Here is a 15,000-nt window from a genome sequence, read left to right on the forward strand (position 1 = left end):
AAAATGATCAATGTGATGAAAAAACGAAATGCTAATAAAATCAGATTCTACTGCAGGTCTTTAGTCTTGTTTTTATGTAACTACTGTCAGGGAAGAACCTCCATCATATCAGCAGATGACATAATCTAGCTGATATCCGCTATTCAGTAAAAACTCAATACTGTCTTGATATATCAATGTAAACAGAATGTATCAGGAACATTTTGTATCTAAGTATCTAAAATTGCATCCAGACTGTTGCAATATAAAACTCAGGCATCAAAGGCATCACAGGGTGCTTCCCAAGTAATAATTTCAGACTATTATGCTAATATCAACGCTAAAATAGAATTGATGACAACTGTGTATTTAGTGGACTTGACCGTAAAATGATCCGATGAGAGCAGTGTTTTCAAAACTGGGGTACGTGTACCCCTAGGGTAGGGGTACGTGGAGGTACTACAGAGGGTACTTAAGAGAAAGGGGGAAATGGAAAAATGTTAGAATAAATCATGAAAATAAATTAAACTTGGATTCAGAAAACAGGAAAGCCAAAAAAGTTTCTGAATGTACTGTTCCATCCAACCAGAAGATGTCAGCGTTTTCCAACAGAAGTGCCACAGGTTTGGCTTGAACAGGTACGATCTAACCATCGCTGCTCCTCCATGCCGTGGCATCTGAGTCCATCTGGGTTGTTTTTTTTATAAAAAACACAACATGAAAAAGCAAAACCAACTATTGAAATGTTTGGGTTCATGCATTTAATTTTTTCAAACCATGCAGCCTGGAAAACAATGTAAATTGGATATGATTAAATATTTAAATGTTTTCTTTAGAAACACTCGTGTCCTTCCACTTATTATTTCTTCATTTTCTCAATAACAAAAACATATTAAATTCATTAATTCACTGACCTCAAACTTCAAAGCTACATTTTAATTGAAATAGCAGAGGGAATTTAAGTGCATCACTGAGGAGAGAGAAAAGTCTTCCTTCTATTATTGACAGTTAGAAAAAAGCGGTTGGGGTCGCGTCAGGCCAAACCCTCCCTCCACCCCGAGCAGAACACTGCCTCCTGTGGCGAGTCCTGCATGTTTGTGTAACATCAGCACAACCACTAAGTAGCTTCTCACATTAAGCATTTATTGAAAGAGACATTGCTGCTGATGTAAACACTTTTTTGCTCTGTTTTCCCCGCAGATAGGATAAATAACTTACTTTTTTCTATTCCACATCCAGCCTGACTGTCAGAGAAGTCCGAAGGGGGCAGCCTGGAAAATAACTCAGAGGAAGGAAAGACAGTGAAGGAAACGCCTGCAGGCGGTGCGGCTCGCTGCACACGTGTTCTAGTGTGAATAGACCCTTCTCACGGGGGCCATTTTGTGTCAAAAAGGCAGGGTAAACACAGGTGCAAGCAAAAACCTCATTAGTGGTTTGCTTGCCTTGCACCTGTGTTTATTCTGCCTTTTCGACACAAAATGGCCCCCGTGAAAAGGGTCTATTTCCCCCTTGACCAAAGCACAAGTGTAAATTTACTTTGCACATTGTGCATAATATAGTACCGGTAGTGCATAATATGCACTATTATGCTATAGTGAATGTGGGGGAAAAACGTTGTAAATGTCCACACTGACTTTTCTGGTGCAAGCCCAAGCATCTTCTCATTCACTATCGTCTCCTTATGGTATTATCATAAAACATTAGGACCGTTAATAGGCCCTTTGCACATTGTCATGGCAACAGCTTCCACACAGCAACTTCCTGTTGCCAGCTCTGGCCTTGGGGCCAGAACAACCTGCCCGCAATTAACACTGGTGAAGTACGAAGACTATTTTGTTAGAGAGAGGCTACATGGTTTTTCTAAATAAACAAAAAAAGATTCTTTATACTTGTTGAAAAAGTAGCGTTGACATCAGCGACTGGTCAGTGTTGTGTGTGTTAGCACGTTGACTGGTCAGTGTTGTGTGTTAGCACGTCGACTGGTCAGTGTTGTGTGTGTTAGCACGTCGACTGGTCAGTGTTGCGTGTTAGCACGTCGACTGGTCAGTGTTGTGTGTTAGCACGTCGACTGGTCAGTGTTGCGTGTTAGCACGTCGACTGGTCAGTGTTGTGTGTGTTAGCACGTCGACTGGTCAGTGTTGCGTGTTAGCACGTCGACTGGTCAGTGTTGCGTGTTAGCACGTCGACTGGTCAGTGTTGCGTGTTAGCACGTCGACTGGTCAGTGTTGTGTGTTAGCACGTCGACTGGTCAGTGTTGTGTGTTAGCACGTCGACTGGTCAGTGTTGTGTGTTAGCACGTCGACTGGTCAGTGTGTGCACAGATGCTATTTCCCAACACTCCCATCAGAACGTGCGTCTGATCTCCTCCTGAGCTCCACTCAGAAACAGACGCTTGTGTTTTGACGGCAGTCAGACGGGGACAGATGGGAAGCGGGCTGCATGGACTCAGGCTGCTGCTGCTGCTGCTGGAGGTGACAGGTTCTCCCTCGTGTTTTGGTTGATGAGGTCTGGTTTGTGTCCCCCCAAAGACTACTTCATAATTAATGGTGTTTCAATTCCAGACACCTGTCTTCTCTGTAAAAATCCACCTGTTTTTTCCCGGTAAAATCTCAGTCTCGAATGCCCCCCCCCCCCCCCCCCCCCCCCCAACGTATCTCCATCCTCCTAACTCATCCATTTCCTACTTCCTGTGCCCCCTCCTGTTCTGCACTCTCACTCACTGTCTGCGTCTAGCAGGCGGCCATGGAGGTCACCTCTGGCTTGGCCCAACCATTGTACAGCTGTGTAGCCTTCATTACTCTCCACCACCACGCAAAGCAAGTGTGTGTGTGCCAGTGCCTGAAGGAGGAGAAAAACGCAGTCATTACCTGGTGTGGAAAGCAGGAGAAGATATATCTTTTTCTAAAGCATAATGATCCTCTCTCACTCTCTGCTGTGTGTATGTGTTTCGATGGGACAGAGGCTGATGAGGACGGAAGCAGAACTTGACAACGGGGTTTTACTCAGAGGCACAGATGAAAAACAAGACGAGAGCTTGAAAAGTTTTGAGATTTTGGCAGAGCGTGCGGAAAAGAGATTATAAAGCAAACCAATTAAGCCAGTTCATCCTCTGATGATTTAGACAAAAGAAACAGGATTCTTGCATGGACTGATTTGGGAGTGTGTCCGCGCACTGCCACAAATCTGATTCTCAAGTCGGATCTGTGTGGCCAGACCTAAACAGCCTATCTGCATGGGTTGCTATGGTAACGACGTGGAGCGTCAGTAAATACGTACGTTGGTGACGTGGTTTTCCTGCGCAGAAGCATTTGATCATGAGTTGCGAGTGACGTTCAAATCAGATTTGGTGGATCTGCACGTCCGCACTGAAGTCACATCAGTCGAAAGCAGATTGGAAACTACCTCCATATGTGGTTTGGGACAAGTGACACAAATCAGACTTGGAGCATCCAGACTCATAAAACCAATCTGGATAAAGTCATTAATAGTAGGGATGCACCGATATGAAAATTTTGGCCGATGCCAATAACCGATATTAACATTGCTGTTAAGGCCGATAACCGATATTTACCGATGTCGATATGATCTGTATAAAACCACATTTTTATGATCATCACATTTTGTACATACTGAAAAACACATGTTAACACTGAATTTGAAAAAGTTATGCATTTCTTTATTTGCAAAGCCTTTGGAAAAGCCCATAAATCATAGATTTACTGCATTATTTCATATCAATGTGAATAATTTGGCTGATAATGATAACCGATATTAACATTGCAACATCTGACCGATACCGATATGACCGATATGTTAAAAAATGACTAACATCGGCCGATACCGATATGATTGCCGATATATCGTGCATCCCTAATTAATAGGTCACCAAAGTTCACAAATCAGATTTGGCCTCCTAGTCTGAACATGGCCTAATAAGAAGCCATACCATCAAGATTGAAACTTGGGAAGAAAGATCACAAATCGAGAAGAGGTTTCATAATAATAATCAGATTATTAAATCATATTCATAAGGATTGCCGCAGGCCGATCGCTGCGTTTCCGATTTCTTCCCTCTTCGCCGTACACGTCGACATTCATCTCTCAACGTTTCCCTCCTCCACCGAGACCCCGAAACAACAAATCCAATACCGGCGGGTTCAACGGCGTGCTAATCTGATCAAGTGGGGGGGGGCGATTTATGGGTGCTATACAGCCTCTGGCCTCCAGGCGCCGACGATTCGTCTGACGGTATCGCAGCCATCTCAATGGCATCTGAATGGCAGCAGAGGAGGGGGGGGGGGGGGGGGGGGGGGGGCGGGGGGAGATAAACGTGCACAGCGGTCGTAACGAGGCAGAAGCCTTCTAGGGTCCGGGGGCTAATTACAGGACGGGGGAGACGCGCGCTGGCAGGAGGGAAGGTAATATCATTAAGGGGGAGGAGAGAGAGAGAGAGAGAGAGAGAGAGAGGGAGGGAGGGATGAGACGGGGGAAGAGGTGAAGCGCGTGTCGGGGAGAGAGAGAAAGAAATCATTGCTGGATTGTATAAACGCCAGAGGGTCATGAAAAATGTAAGGGGGCGTCAGGAGTTACAGTGTCAGGTGTCTCCTCTCCTCACAGGATCACAGCAGCCAATACTAATTAGCTTTAATTATTCATTAGGCGTGTATTCGTTTGTCAGCAGCTTCACTGCGAGGATCATTCAGGAGGAACTAACAACTGCGTGACTGTAAAGAGAGAGCTGGAGTGGACACGGTGTTGGATATAATATATCACTTGTCATGCGTACATCTCATTGTTAGCGACATCCTCGCGCTTTCATAACGTCTCCGGCGCAAACGGACATACGCTGCTGCCGTGATGTCATAGTGATGTCATAGTGTGGTCTGCAGAGAGCGAATTTCAAGCATGATTATGAAGGCCGGCATCCGGTTACGTCACCCTGCGATATATCTCGCCCCCTTCCCTCCATATTCTCATTATCCAAATCAGCCCATGACGTCTCTGTCATCGGTGATGTCATACTTGCGCCTGATGTCATCTGTGATGTCATACATGCCTCTCATCCCCTGAGCCAATCAGCGTAGTAGAGGACCTGCGTGATGTCATCTGTGAGGTCATACATGCCTCATCCCCTGAGCCAATCACCGTAGAGGACGGGCGTAGTATTCACCTTATTCAGAAGAGACCATCTGGCTTGAGAGACTAACAGGAAGTGTAAAGGATTTACACTTCCTGTGACTCATAAACCTAGTCTGACGAGTCTGACACATAATGCGAGTTAAACTAGGTTTGACCAGGTGAGTCAGACTAGTTTGAGCAGGTAAAACAGCCTTCTCTATCAGATGCCCCCTCCTCTCACCACAAGAGGAGCGTCATCTTACAAATGGAGTCATACGCCAAAGTAGTTAGCATGCCATTTGCTGAATAAATCTACTTTTTAAATCTTACCAACTGGGTCTCTCACGATTGAAAAGAGATTGGACCACGGATTTATGAAAAATGCTTTTATTTTTTTTACACCTTTAAAAAGCAAATTGTTTTTAAAGCACAAAGATTGACTCTTTATATAAACAGCTCTCTTTCCTTTTTGACTAAAAAAATGGTAGCGTGTGCACATTGTGCTTGGATTGCAAAGTTTGTACAACCGCTCGGGGCCTCCTGTGGTGTCGCGACCCCAGTAAACATTTTATTGCATAAATCACACATGACCCCGAGGGGCCACATGCTCAGTCTTTACAGGAGAGTGAGAGGAAAATTACACGGAGATGAAAAATCATAAATGCGTATACTTATTATTACACAGTGAACAACAGTAGCAGCTTTCTAAAAGGAAGGCGTTGCACATTGTCCTGAAAAGAAGGAGAAATAATGATCGTGACTGAAATCATGTAGACAATACATGGCAGTTGTGCTTCTCTCAGTCTCGCAAAACATTGTCCTCTTTTGCAAATCATTTCCCGACAAATTGCAAAAACGATGAAACGGTGAAAACACTCAAAACGAAAAATAAAAATCTTTCAGGGAGAATTTGCATCTACTTGCTCGTTTTCCCTTTGAAATGGTAGGCTAGTTAAGTCACTAGTTGTTGCACACATCCCCTTGTAGATAAGCCAAGATTGACATAACTTGTATGTTCTAAAATTCGACCAAACCTCCATTTGAAAAACTAGCATTTCTCAAAAGGCAGTGGTGTCTCCGGGTGACATCTCGAATGAGATTTACATCATACGATGCCGAATGGAAATCAAGTTTGCACAAAAATAAACAAATTAAAATATACTTTAATCATGACTTTGGTATGAACAAAATGAAGCCAGTTATGCACACAACCTCCATTTGTGACTGTCCAGTTTCCCTTTTAACTACGCAATACCGCTAACCCGACACTGCCAGATGGGGGGCGGTATTGTTTTCACAACAAGACTTCTAGTGAAAACAATACCGCCCCCTTCTGGCAGCGTCAGGTTACAACACTACTCCCTATCCGGTTGAAATAGCAAGGTATGAAATATGCATAGAAGTATTCATGAAAAGATAATGCCACAAGGAAATGAGTAATGAAAGAAGGATTGCGGTTCGTACAAAAGATGGGATCTGCCTAGCTTACGTGCGCCTCTCCAAAAATCTAACTGTTGGTAGGGCAACGCAAGACCGCAAGAACTGCTTGGTCCGCTTTGCTATTCTCCCGTGCTTTGTTAGCGTGGAAGTGATAAAAAACTTGACACTGCCATCTAGTGGTTCAATGGTCTATATATCCAACCACCACCGCAGGACTATAATTCACCGCCGTAAACACCGCAAGCAAGCTATGGCGTCACTTGGACGCAGAACAGCTTCAAACTTAATGCACACACACACACACACACACACACACGTCCCTTTTCTGCGATAACAATTTCAAAAACTTTTAAATTAGCGGTCTAAACCTTTCTTATACAGTATTACATTTAGTGCAGGATGCAACACGTTTAGGGTCACAGGTGAAGTGGTCAGGTGATGATGTACTGAGAGAGGAACTCGTGAGTTTGACCAAATGTAACTCTGCTGCAAACGGCAAAATGAGTCACTTTCTTGAATACATTTTTTTTGTATTACTCTTCAAAGTAAAGAGAGAAAACATGAAGGCAGAGCATGTGGGAAAATGTTTGGTTTTCATCTCAAAGAGTAATTATTATTATTCCCCCCCCCCCCCAGACGAGCAAGCCTGGCTGCGTTCAAAATCCACAGGTTCACCAGCTGTACATTAATTATCTTGGATTTGAAAGTAGAACTATGAACGTCTCGTTATTGTGAAGGTCCCCGCTTGGCTTTCTTGGGTTAAACAAAATGTTTATAAGTGGTTACTTATATTCTGCAGCCTATCGGCCGTGTGAATGGGAAGTGTCTTGGCAAGCCTCTTTCCCTCGTACACCGCTCAACTGCTCAACTGCTCAACTGCTAACTGCTCAACAGGCCAGAGCTCAGATTCAAAACGTTGAGCTGTTGCACGCAACGCAACAGCTGAAAAGCAACGACCGGCTGCTCGGACTGCGTGTCATTTCTTGATATTTATAATGAATTTTTCCATCCCAATACACAGCGCTTTACACGCGCCTCATTAGCGAACCACACTTATATCCAATGCAAATATATTCTGTGAATATTAATAGTGGCGGAATTTCAAGGAGCTTTTCAGATGAGTTACAGAGTAAACACAACCCTGTAGAGGTCAGAGGTCAGGAGGCACCGTCTGTGACCAGGGAAACAAATGGAGGAAATGGAGCCGCTGCTCAAGCCCAGAGATGATCACTTTAACCCATTGATACCTGATGCAGCATTTGTGTGTGTATCCCTTTAAGACCGCGAACCGCGTTAACGCGGTTCGCGGTCTTAAAGGGATACGCACACAAATGAGGGATATACACGCAAATGCTGCATCAGGTATCAATGGGTTAATGATTAAGACTGACTGGGTCACGGGATTTATGGGAACGCTCCGAGATGAACGTTTGGCGTTCACAGAAGAGTCATATAGGATCCGTTTAACAACACTGTGTAACAGTGTCACTGCATGGATCTTATGGGCATCCATTTTTGCCTCCTTCATTGTATCTGCAATACGATGATGGTCAAAATGATAATAATCACGATTATTTTTGATCAATATTGAGATCACCATTTAATTATTTTTGGAGGAGGGGCGGAGCTACACCACTGCGAGGGAAAGGGGTGCGCTGGATTTACAACACAAGACAAAACGAGCGCAACATTGCTCAACGGAATGCGGCACATTTGACCTCGATTTTCGATTTCTTTTTAATTTTCAGGATTATGGGAAGACAAAATCTTGATCACGATTAATATTGGATTCACTGTGCAGCCCTACACGAGACTATAGTGTAAATATGGATGGATGGCTTGGTTATTATTATCATTTAGAGGAAAAAAGTAACATTTCCATCTTCTGTTGTTGCCTCTTCTTGGATTTGCCATTTTGAAAATGTGTAATCGGCATCTGACTGCGTGGTGATGAGGGCTCACTCTGCGACCCTCAAGTCCAAACACATGGCTTTAACTATTAACTCCATTTCAAGACAAGATACCCATGTGACTAGCTGGCTGTCGTAGCATAGATAGCGTAACGACTTTCTAGCTTTCCCTAAGATAGAGAAATGACAAGAATAGAGTGGTAGTGTTGAATGTTGTGGCTTTTTCTCAGTCGAGCCATGCCGGCTTTTAGTACTAGCCACAGCACTGCAGAGCGAGCTGATGGGTGTCCCCCAGGGAGACATAACGGGCCCGCTCGTGTTGTGGCCAGGCGTTAGGAGGGAGGAGAGGGCACGCTACCTGCAGTCTTCCATGGCTCAACTGAAACACAACCTTGGTCTCAGAGCAATTCACATGACCTAAGCTGCAAGTCAGGCAGGCGAGGCGTCCCTGACCGGATTACAACCGCGGCCACGCGCCTAAACACAGCAGTTCATCTCAACACTGAATGAAATTGTGGGTTAGGTGCTTCGGAGAGCAAGGCGCACACTCAAAGGGTGTGTGGAGGTGGGCTGGTGGTGAGGCAGTTTAACCATTTTGAGTGCTCCGCCTCTGAGCTGATTTATGAATAAAGAGAGCCTCATCTGTGACTGGATATTTTTCTCAATGGAAAATCTTATTGAGAAGAGAATCTCTCGCTATCTGGTGGCTGAAGCTTATATCTGAAAATAATACAAAACAAGGTGATTTTTGATCTGACAAAATAAGGCGATTTCCTCATTTGTGTTTTAGGGAAGAAGCCTTCAGATCACAATTGGAAGCTATTGGCGTTGAATCGTTAATTATCTGGTTCTTTTCACTGTTATGTAATGACTATGAGCAATTCACTTTCACTGACACAGCTTCAACGTCTTGGTACATTTCTTGATTTAAAACCGTGTGAAGTGTGGGAGTTCAAGAGTGGGGGCAGTCGCTGGGGGGCAACATATTTTATATGGACTGGATTTATCGTTTTTGACGAGGCTCTCCTCCAAATTATTCATACTGGAAATAGTGCACGCTCATGTCTAGCTCCGCACACCCGTTTGTGGTGCTCAAAGGAACCCCCTCCACCTTAGTATAGTAGTGAGATGGTATTCTCTTATTTACAGTGTAGGTTTTCAGTAAGCTATGCAAATCTGGGATGAAATGGCAAAAAAAAAAAAAAAATGGAGAAGAGAATATGAATATGAATACATCAAAGAATGTTGGAAAAGGCGATGTCATGAAAACAATTCCAAGGACATTCTTTTCTCTCTAGCATCATAAATCGTTATTTTGAGACAACACACCCACAACCACCCACACACACCCACACACACACAAACACACACCCACACACGCACGTTGTCTTCCTGACAAAAACACACACATTGTCTGAAACTAGGTCTGTACATAATTACAAACACTAGCTCAGAAAAACACACAGAGCTACAATATTGTTGCATAAAGTATAAAACCCAGGACTGCAACAGAGCTCATCAGAAAACCTTTACTGTTGAGGACTGGAGTTGACCGATGATGGACACAGAACGTCAGCATCCTCTTCACATTCACTCATACACACAATCCAATCCACGCACGGACGCACATGAGTCCGCCCCTGGCTTTCCATCCAGCCCATTCAGTTCCAACTGTATACTTTATATATGCGTTACGAGTTCCTCCTAGTTGTGCTTGGCACGGAGCCCTTTCAGGTAGCTCTTCCAGCGCTTGGCCACGTCCTTGAAGATGGCCGCATTGTCTATGGACGCCAGCAGCTGCAGCTGGTTAATGTGCGTGGTGTGGTAGTCCCAGCGCGCCAGGTTGGGCGCGGTGCCCAGCATGTAGTGGCGCAGGTCGTAGATGCTCCCGGAGCCGGTGTCGTAGAGCGGCAGCATGGCCTTGAGCGACTCCATGCCGCGGCTGAACAGCTGTCCGCCCTCCCTGCCCAGCTTCTCCCCGGCCGTCTCCGTCAGGTCGTAGAGACCCAGCAGGGAGTAGATGAAGCCGTTGAGGACGAAGGAGCTGGGCGTGGTGGGGTATTCCTCGTACCAGTCGTACTTGTTCATGAACACGGCCTTGACCCCGTGCTGCGCCGAGGGCATCTTGTAGGGTCCCACTGCCTTGAGCGCGGCGCTGAGGTAAGCCTGGTCTTTGGTGAGGAGGTAGGCCCTCACCAGGGTGGACATGGCCTGGCCCTGGGCCATGGCCGAGTACCAGCCGGGCTCCAGCGGGCGGAATCCCTCGCCCAGTTTGCGGGTGACCATGATGGGCCAGCCGCCGCGGTCGTCCTGGTTGCGCACCAGCCAGTCGCTGGCGGCGAAGAAGGCAGCCATGTGGGCGGTGGTGGAGATGGTGACGTTGTCCACAAAGCCGCGCCCGTGCAGGACCAAACGCACGACCCGCCGCGGCATGATCTGAGTAGGAAATGAGATGCACATTTTCTGTTTTAGAGTGGTGGAAATTGGAACAACTGAAATACAGCGTTGAAATGTTAAATTAGTTATGGTAATTTTTGTCCGAAATTGACGCACGTTTTAAAAATAAATACGACCTCGTGTTGTGTCGCTCGCGTTTACACACTGACATCGAAACATTAATCCGTCATTAAAGTTTTCGGAAACAGGTTCGATTATCTGCGTTTTTCGCATCACTCAATAGTCGGCTTTTCCGAGCTGTTTGACCCGTCTGTGTTTTCGGAGGATGGACTCGAAAAACGCATAGGAAAGATAATGGACTGTGTGTGCAAAGACCTTTAGTGTGCAACACGTTTAAATTAACAGTTACCAGAATGTATTTGTTTTGCCAAAGAGTGTCTCAGCACCAAAGGGATGAAGCTAGTCACTTAAACTCACCTTTGTGCATGTTGGAAAAACTGGAAAGTGATGTAAACACACCTTAGGGCCTGTGTCCACCTAGCGTCTTTTCCTCAGGTCCAGCGTCTTTTTTCAGTTGTTTCCAATGGGGGGAGAGCGTATGCGAGCGCACACGGACGTCTAGAGAATGTGCGCAGCGCCCAGCGAATATTTTCAGAGCGCTCGGCTGTTTTTGTGCGCCGGCTCCCAGCGCTCCCAGCTGAGAATAATTTAACTTTTCAGAAAGACGCTGGTGTCGGGTGCTCCTTTTCTGGCAACTAATCATATGGAGAAACGATCACAACAGAGACAGAACGGCTCAATTGTGGGAGCAGATCGGCTAGACACTTAATATTTCTGGTGAGTGTTGTGCTTACTGCTTTTAATAATGTAGCCTACCTGTGTTGTTAGCTTGCTAGCTGTCAGCTATCAAGCTACTACCGCACTGAACTAACGTTAGTTTTAGACTGCTTCCTTGTATATTGTGCGCTGGGATCAGCGCTCCCCAGCGCACTCCCAGCCTTTAACGTTGGAAAAAGACGCTAGGTGGACACAGGCCCTTATTGCATAACATGTACCAACCCTGTTCCAAATAAGAATGTAAACAACAATAATGATAATAAAAAAAAAAAACTCACCTTTGTGGCCTTGACAGCCTTGGTGTTGGACAGGCCCACGCCCTTCCTGAGGTCGGTGAGCAGGTCCCGGGTCAGAGTGGTCCAGGCGGCGCGCGGGCCGATGCCGTAGGTGATATCACGGTCTTTGAAGGCAATGAGCTGAGTGCTGGTGACGTAGTGGATGATGAAGGGCGGGCCCTTCTCTGTGGTCTCCAGGACTACAGACACACTGCCGTTGGAGATGAACTTGATGTCCAAGCTGAGGATGAAGTCCTTGGAGTTGCCCAATTGGAGGGACACACCTTCTGAGGACTCTGTGGTTGGGTGAGTGAGTGGGTGGGTTGGGATTGGAGGGTGAGGGGCATCACAAACGAGAAGATGTTACAATTGTGTCAGAAGAAACTGGGTTGCGGGGGGAGGAGATAGATTTGCTGCTGCGGCATGAAAACAAAAACTATTTGCGTGAAGTCAAGTCCAAACTCTCTGAGATGATTGGAGGAGAGTGCACTATTTTTTTACCATGTTCATGCCAAACCTTTTAAAGTCTGTCTGGCCTAAATGATCCTTTGATGGCTAGTTTCTATGAGAGCGCCGCTCTTTTCGTTTTCAAGATCCATTCCATCGTCGTCTTCTCATAATGATCAATAACACACTTTGGAAAACAATCTACTGTCAAAACTCTGTGTAATCATGGAGCTGGTATTGTTATTATTGCATTGTGAAGTGCCTGGGTCTGTGTGTGTGTGTGTGTGTGTGTGTGTGTGTGTGCGTGTGTGTGTGTGTGTGTGTGTGTGTGTGTGTGTGTGTGTGTGTGTGTGTGTGTGTGTGTGCGTGCATGTGTGTAGTGTATCATAATAGTGAACTATATGGGGAACGATCAAACAAGTTTCGGACACTACCTCACTCTTCTTCTTTGGTAAACACGACAGCATTGCATTGTGGTATATGGGAGAAAATGTAGGGTACAAACTTGATAGTGGACTACATAGAGATACATATAGACTACATAGAGATACATATAGACTACATAGAGATACATATAGACTACATAGGTGGGCAACTGCCCCAACCTCACTCAGTGTGGCCCCTGGATCAATTTCACACACAAAAAAACTAAAAACAAGGCGGACATTTTTGGTTAGGTTAGACCAGTGGTTCTCAAATGGGGGTCCGCGGACCCCCAGGGGTCCGTGGCACTTTGCCAGGGGGTCCGCGAAAAGTTTTCAAGTAAAAAAAAACGTTTTTTTTTTTTTTTTATAAAATGCTACATGTTACTTATTCCTTCTCAAACTACTTCCTACATGGTGCTAGTCTATCAAAATATCTTGGCTGTCATTGATTGTGTTGCATAGTGGTTTTCTGTACTGTTGACAAATTGTGATATTGTAAGTCGCTTTGGATAAAACAAAAGTGTCTGCTAAATGACGTAATGTAAATGTAATGTAATAAAAAAAAAAAAAAAAAAAATTGTTGCAAAATCTTCATAGTTCAACGAAAATAGTTTATGCTTTAAATCTAAAATGGTTCATGGATTACATTCTAATAACAAACCTATCAAATTAAAAGTCAAGCACGTTACCGTGGAAACAATTAAGCTTAGCCCAAAATCACAAATCAGAATGAGGGAGTCCCCGGTATATTTTCTATCTTGTAAGGGGTCCTTGACTGAAAAACATTTGAGAACCTCTGGGTTAGACCACCAAAATCTGTTTTTATTTCACTGTACAACCCAGAACATGGCGCTAATGGCGTTAGCATTGTCCATCCACATACTGTTTAACATTAGCATTTGAGCTAACGCTATTGTAACAAACTATATCCAGGATGCACATTGTGCACATCATGCAACATTACTAATCTGATTAATATGACATAGTTGGGTGATGTACCCCATCAAATTGCTGTCGCGGGCTGTTTTAAAGCTAGAGCAAAGTTTCTGGTGTCATCTGAATGGAAGAATGACTCAATTTAAAATATGAAAAATATAAATGTTGGTATAATAAACTTTGATGACCAGTCCTTTTCATCAAATTAGTATTCTATAATTCGGAGTGATGGGGTCACAATCTGGCCCTCTGGTAGCGAGGACATTTTTGTGTGTGGCCCTCTCTATCATCAAAGTTGCCCATCCCTGATATAGTGAATCAAATGAAGACACTCGTACAAAATGGCAACCACACTATATACTGTAGTCCAGCATTTCTGTAATAGGGACGGGTTTGGAACAGGGCTAGACTCTCCTCCTCTCATGGGATGGCAGTTCAGACGTGCCACTGCAGAAAGGGCTTAATTAGGAGGGGGACAGAAGGGAGATGATGGAGGGAGGAAAAAGGGAGGAAAAGAAAGCAGAGGAGCAAGAAGGAGCAAGACTGCGAGTGAAAGAAGAGAGGGCGACGCACAGCATGTAACTGCAGCAATTCTTCCATTGGCATCTCTGCGTGTCTCTCTGCGTGTCTTCTCTGCGTGTCTCTCTGCGTGTCTCTCTGCGTGTCTCTCTGCGTGTCTTCTCTGCGTGTCTCTCTGCGTGTCTCTCTGCGTGTCTCTCTGCGTGTCTTCTCTGCGTGTCTCTCTGCGTGTCTCTCTGCGTGTCTCTCTGCGTGTCTTCTCTGCGTGTCTCTCTGCGTGTCTCTCTCACAGCTGAGACACACAAAAGTCCCAAAACATTCAACGCTGACGGTCTTTCACTCGATCACATTGATCAACTTTGGGCCAATTCTGTCACAGTTGTTCTGTTTTTGCCGAAACGATTACGGTAGTCGATGAATCAATTAGTTGATCGACAGAAAATTAATATCATTTTCCATCGTCAATTGATCATTTTAGTCATTTATTAAGTAGAAGAAACACAAAACATTTGTTGGCTACAGCTTCACAAAAGATAATATTTGCTTGCTTTTCATATTGTTGTATGAAATTAATATTGTTTTTTTGTTTACCGGTCAGACTAAATAAGAGAGCTCGAGACTTTGAGCTCTTGTACTGGTAACTTGGACTTTTGATGGATATTTCCCATTAGTTTTGACACATTATGGCCTACATGATTGAAACTGAAAAATAGAAAA

At 44.7% G+C, this 15,000-nt stretch overlaps 2 protein-coding genes across 2 annotated transcripts in view; both read right to left on the reverse strand.

Annotated features, from left to right (window-relative positions):
• The window catches only part of LOC310791190 (membrane progestin receptor gamma-B-like), a gene marked incomplete at its 5' end in the record, with an annotated part of 17,601 nt that extends 12,246 nt beyond the window's left edge, over window positions 1–5,355 (reverse strand). Inside the window, 1 exon segment of the mRNA XM_083652875.1 lies at window positions 5,339–5,355. Within this exon segment, the coding sequence (XP_083509001.1) occupies window positions 5,339–5,355 (17 nt within the window).
• A 4,661-nt stretch (window positions 5,356–10,016) lies between these two features.
• glceb (glucuronic acid epimerase b) overlaps window positions 10,017–15,000 on the reverse strand; it is a 100,596-nt gene continuing 95,612 nt past the window's right edge. The window contains exons 5-6 of the mRNA XM_083652617.1: window positions 11,960–12,252; window positions 10,017–10,883 (exon numbers count right to left, since the gene is read on the reverse strand). Of these exons, the coding sequence (XP_083508743.1) occupies window positions 10,152–10,883; window positions 11,960–12,252 (1,025 nt within the window). The 3' untranslated portion in view covers window positions 10,017–10,151. The remainder of the gene's footprint in view (window positions 10,884–11,959; window positions 12,253–15,000) is intronic.

Source organism: Poromitra crassiceps, assembly GCF_964638095.1.
Source record: "Poromitra crassiceps genome assembly, chromosome: 16".
Lineage (NCBI taxonomy): Eukaryota > Metazoa > Chordata > Actinopteri > Beryciformes > Melamphaidae > Poromitra > Poromitra crassiceps.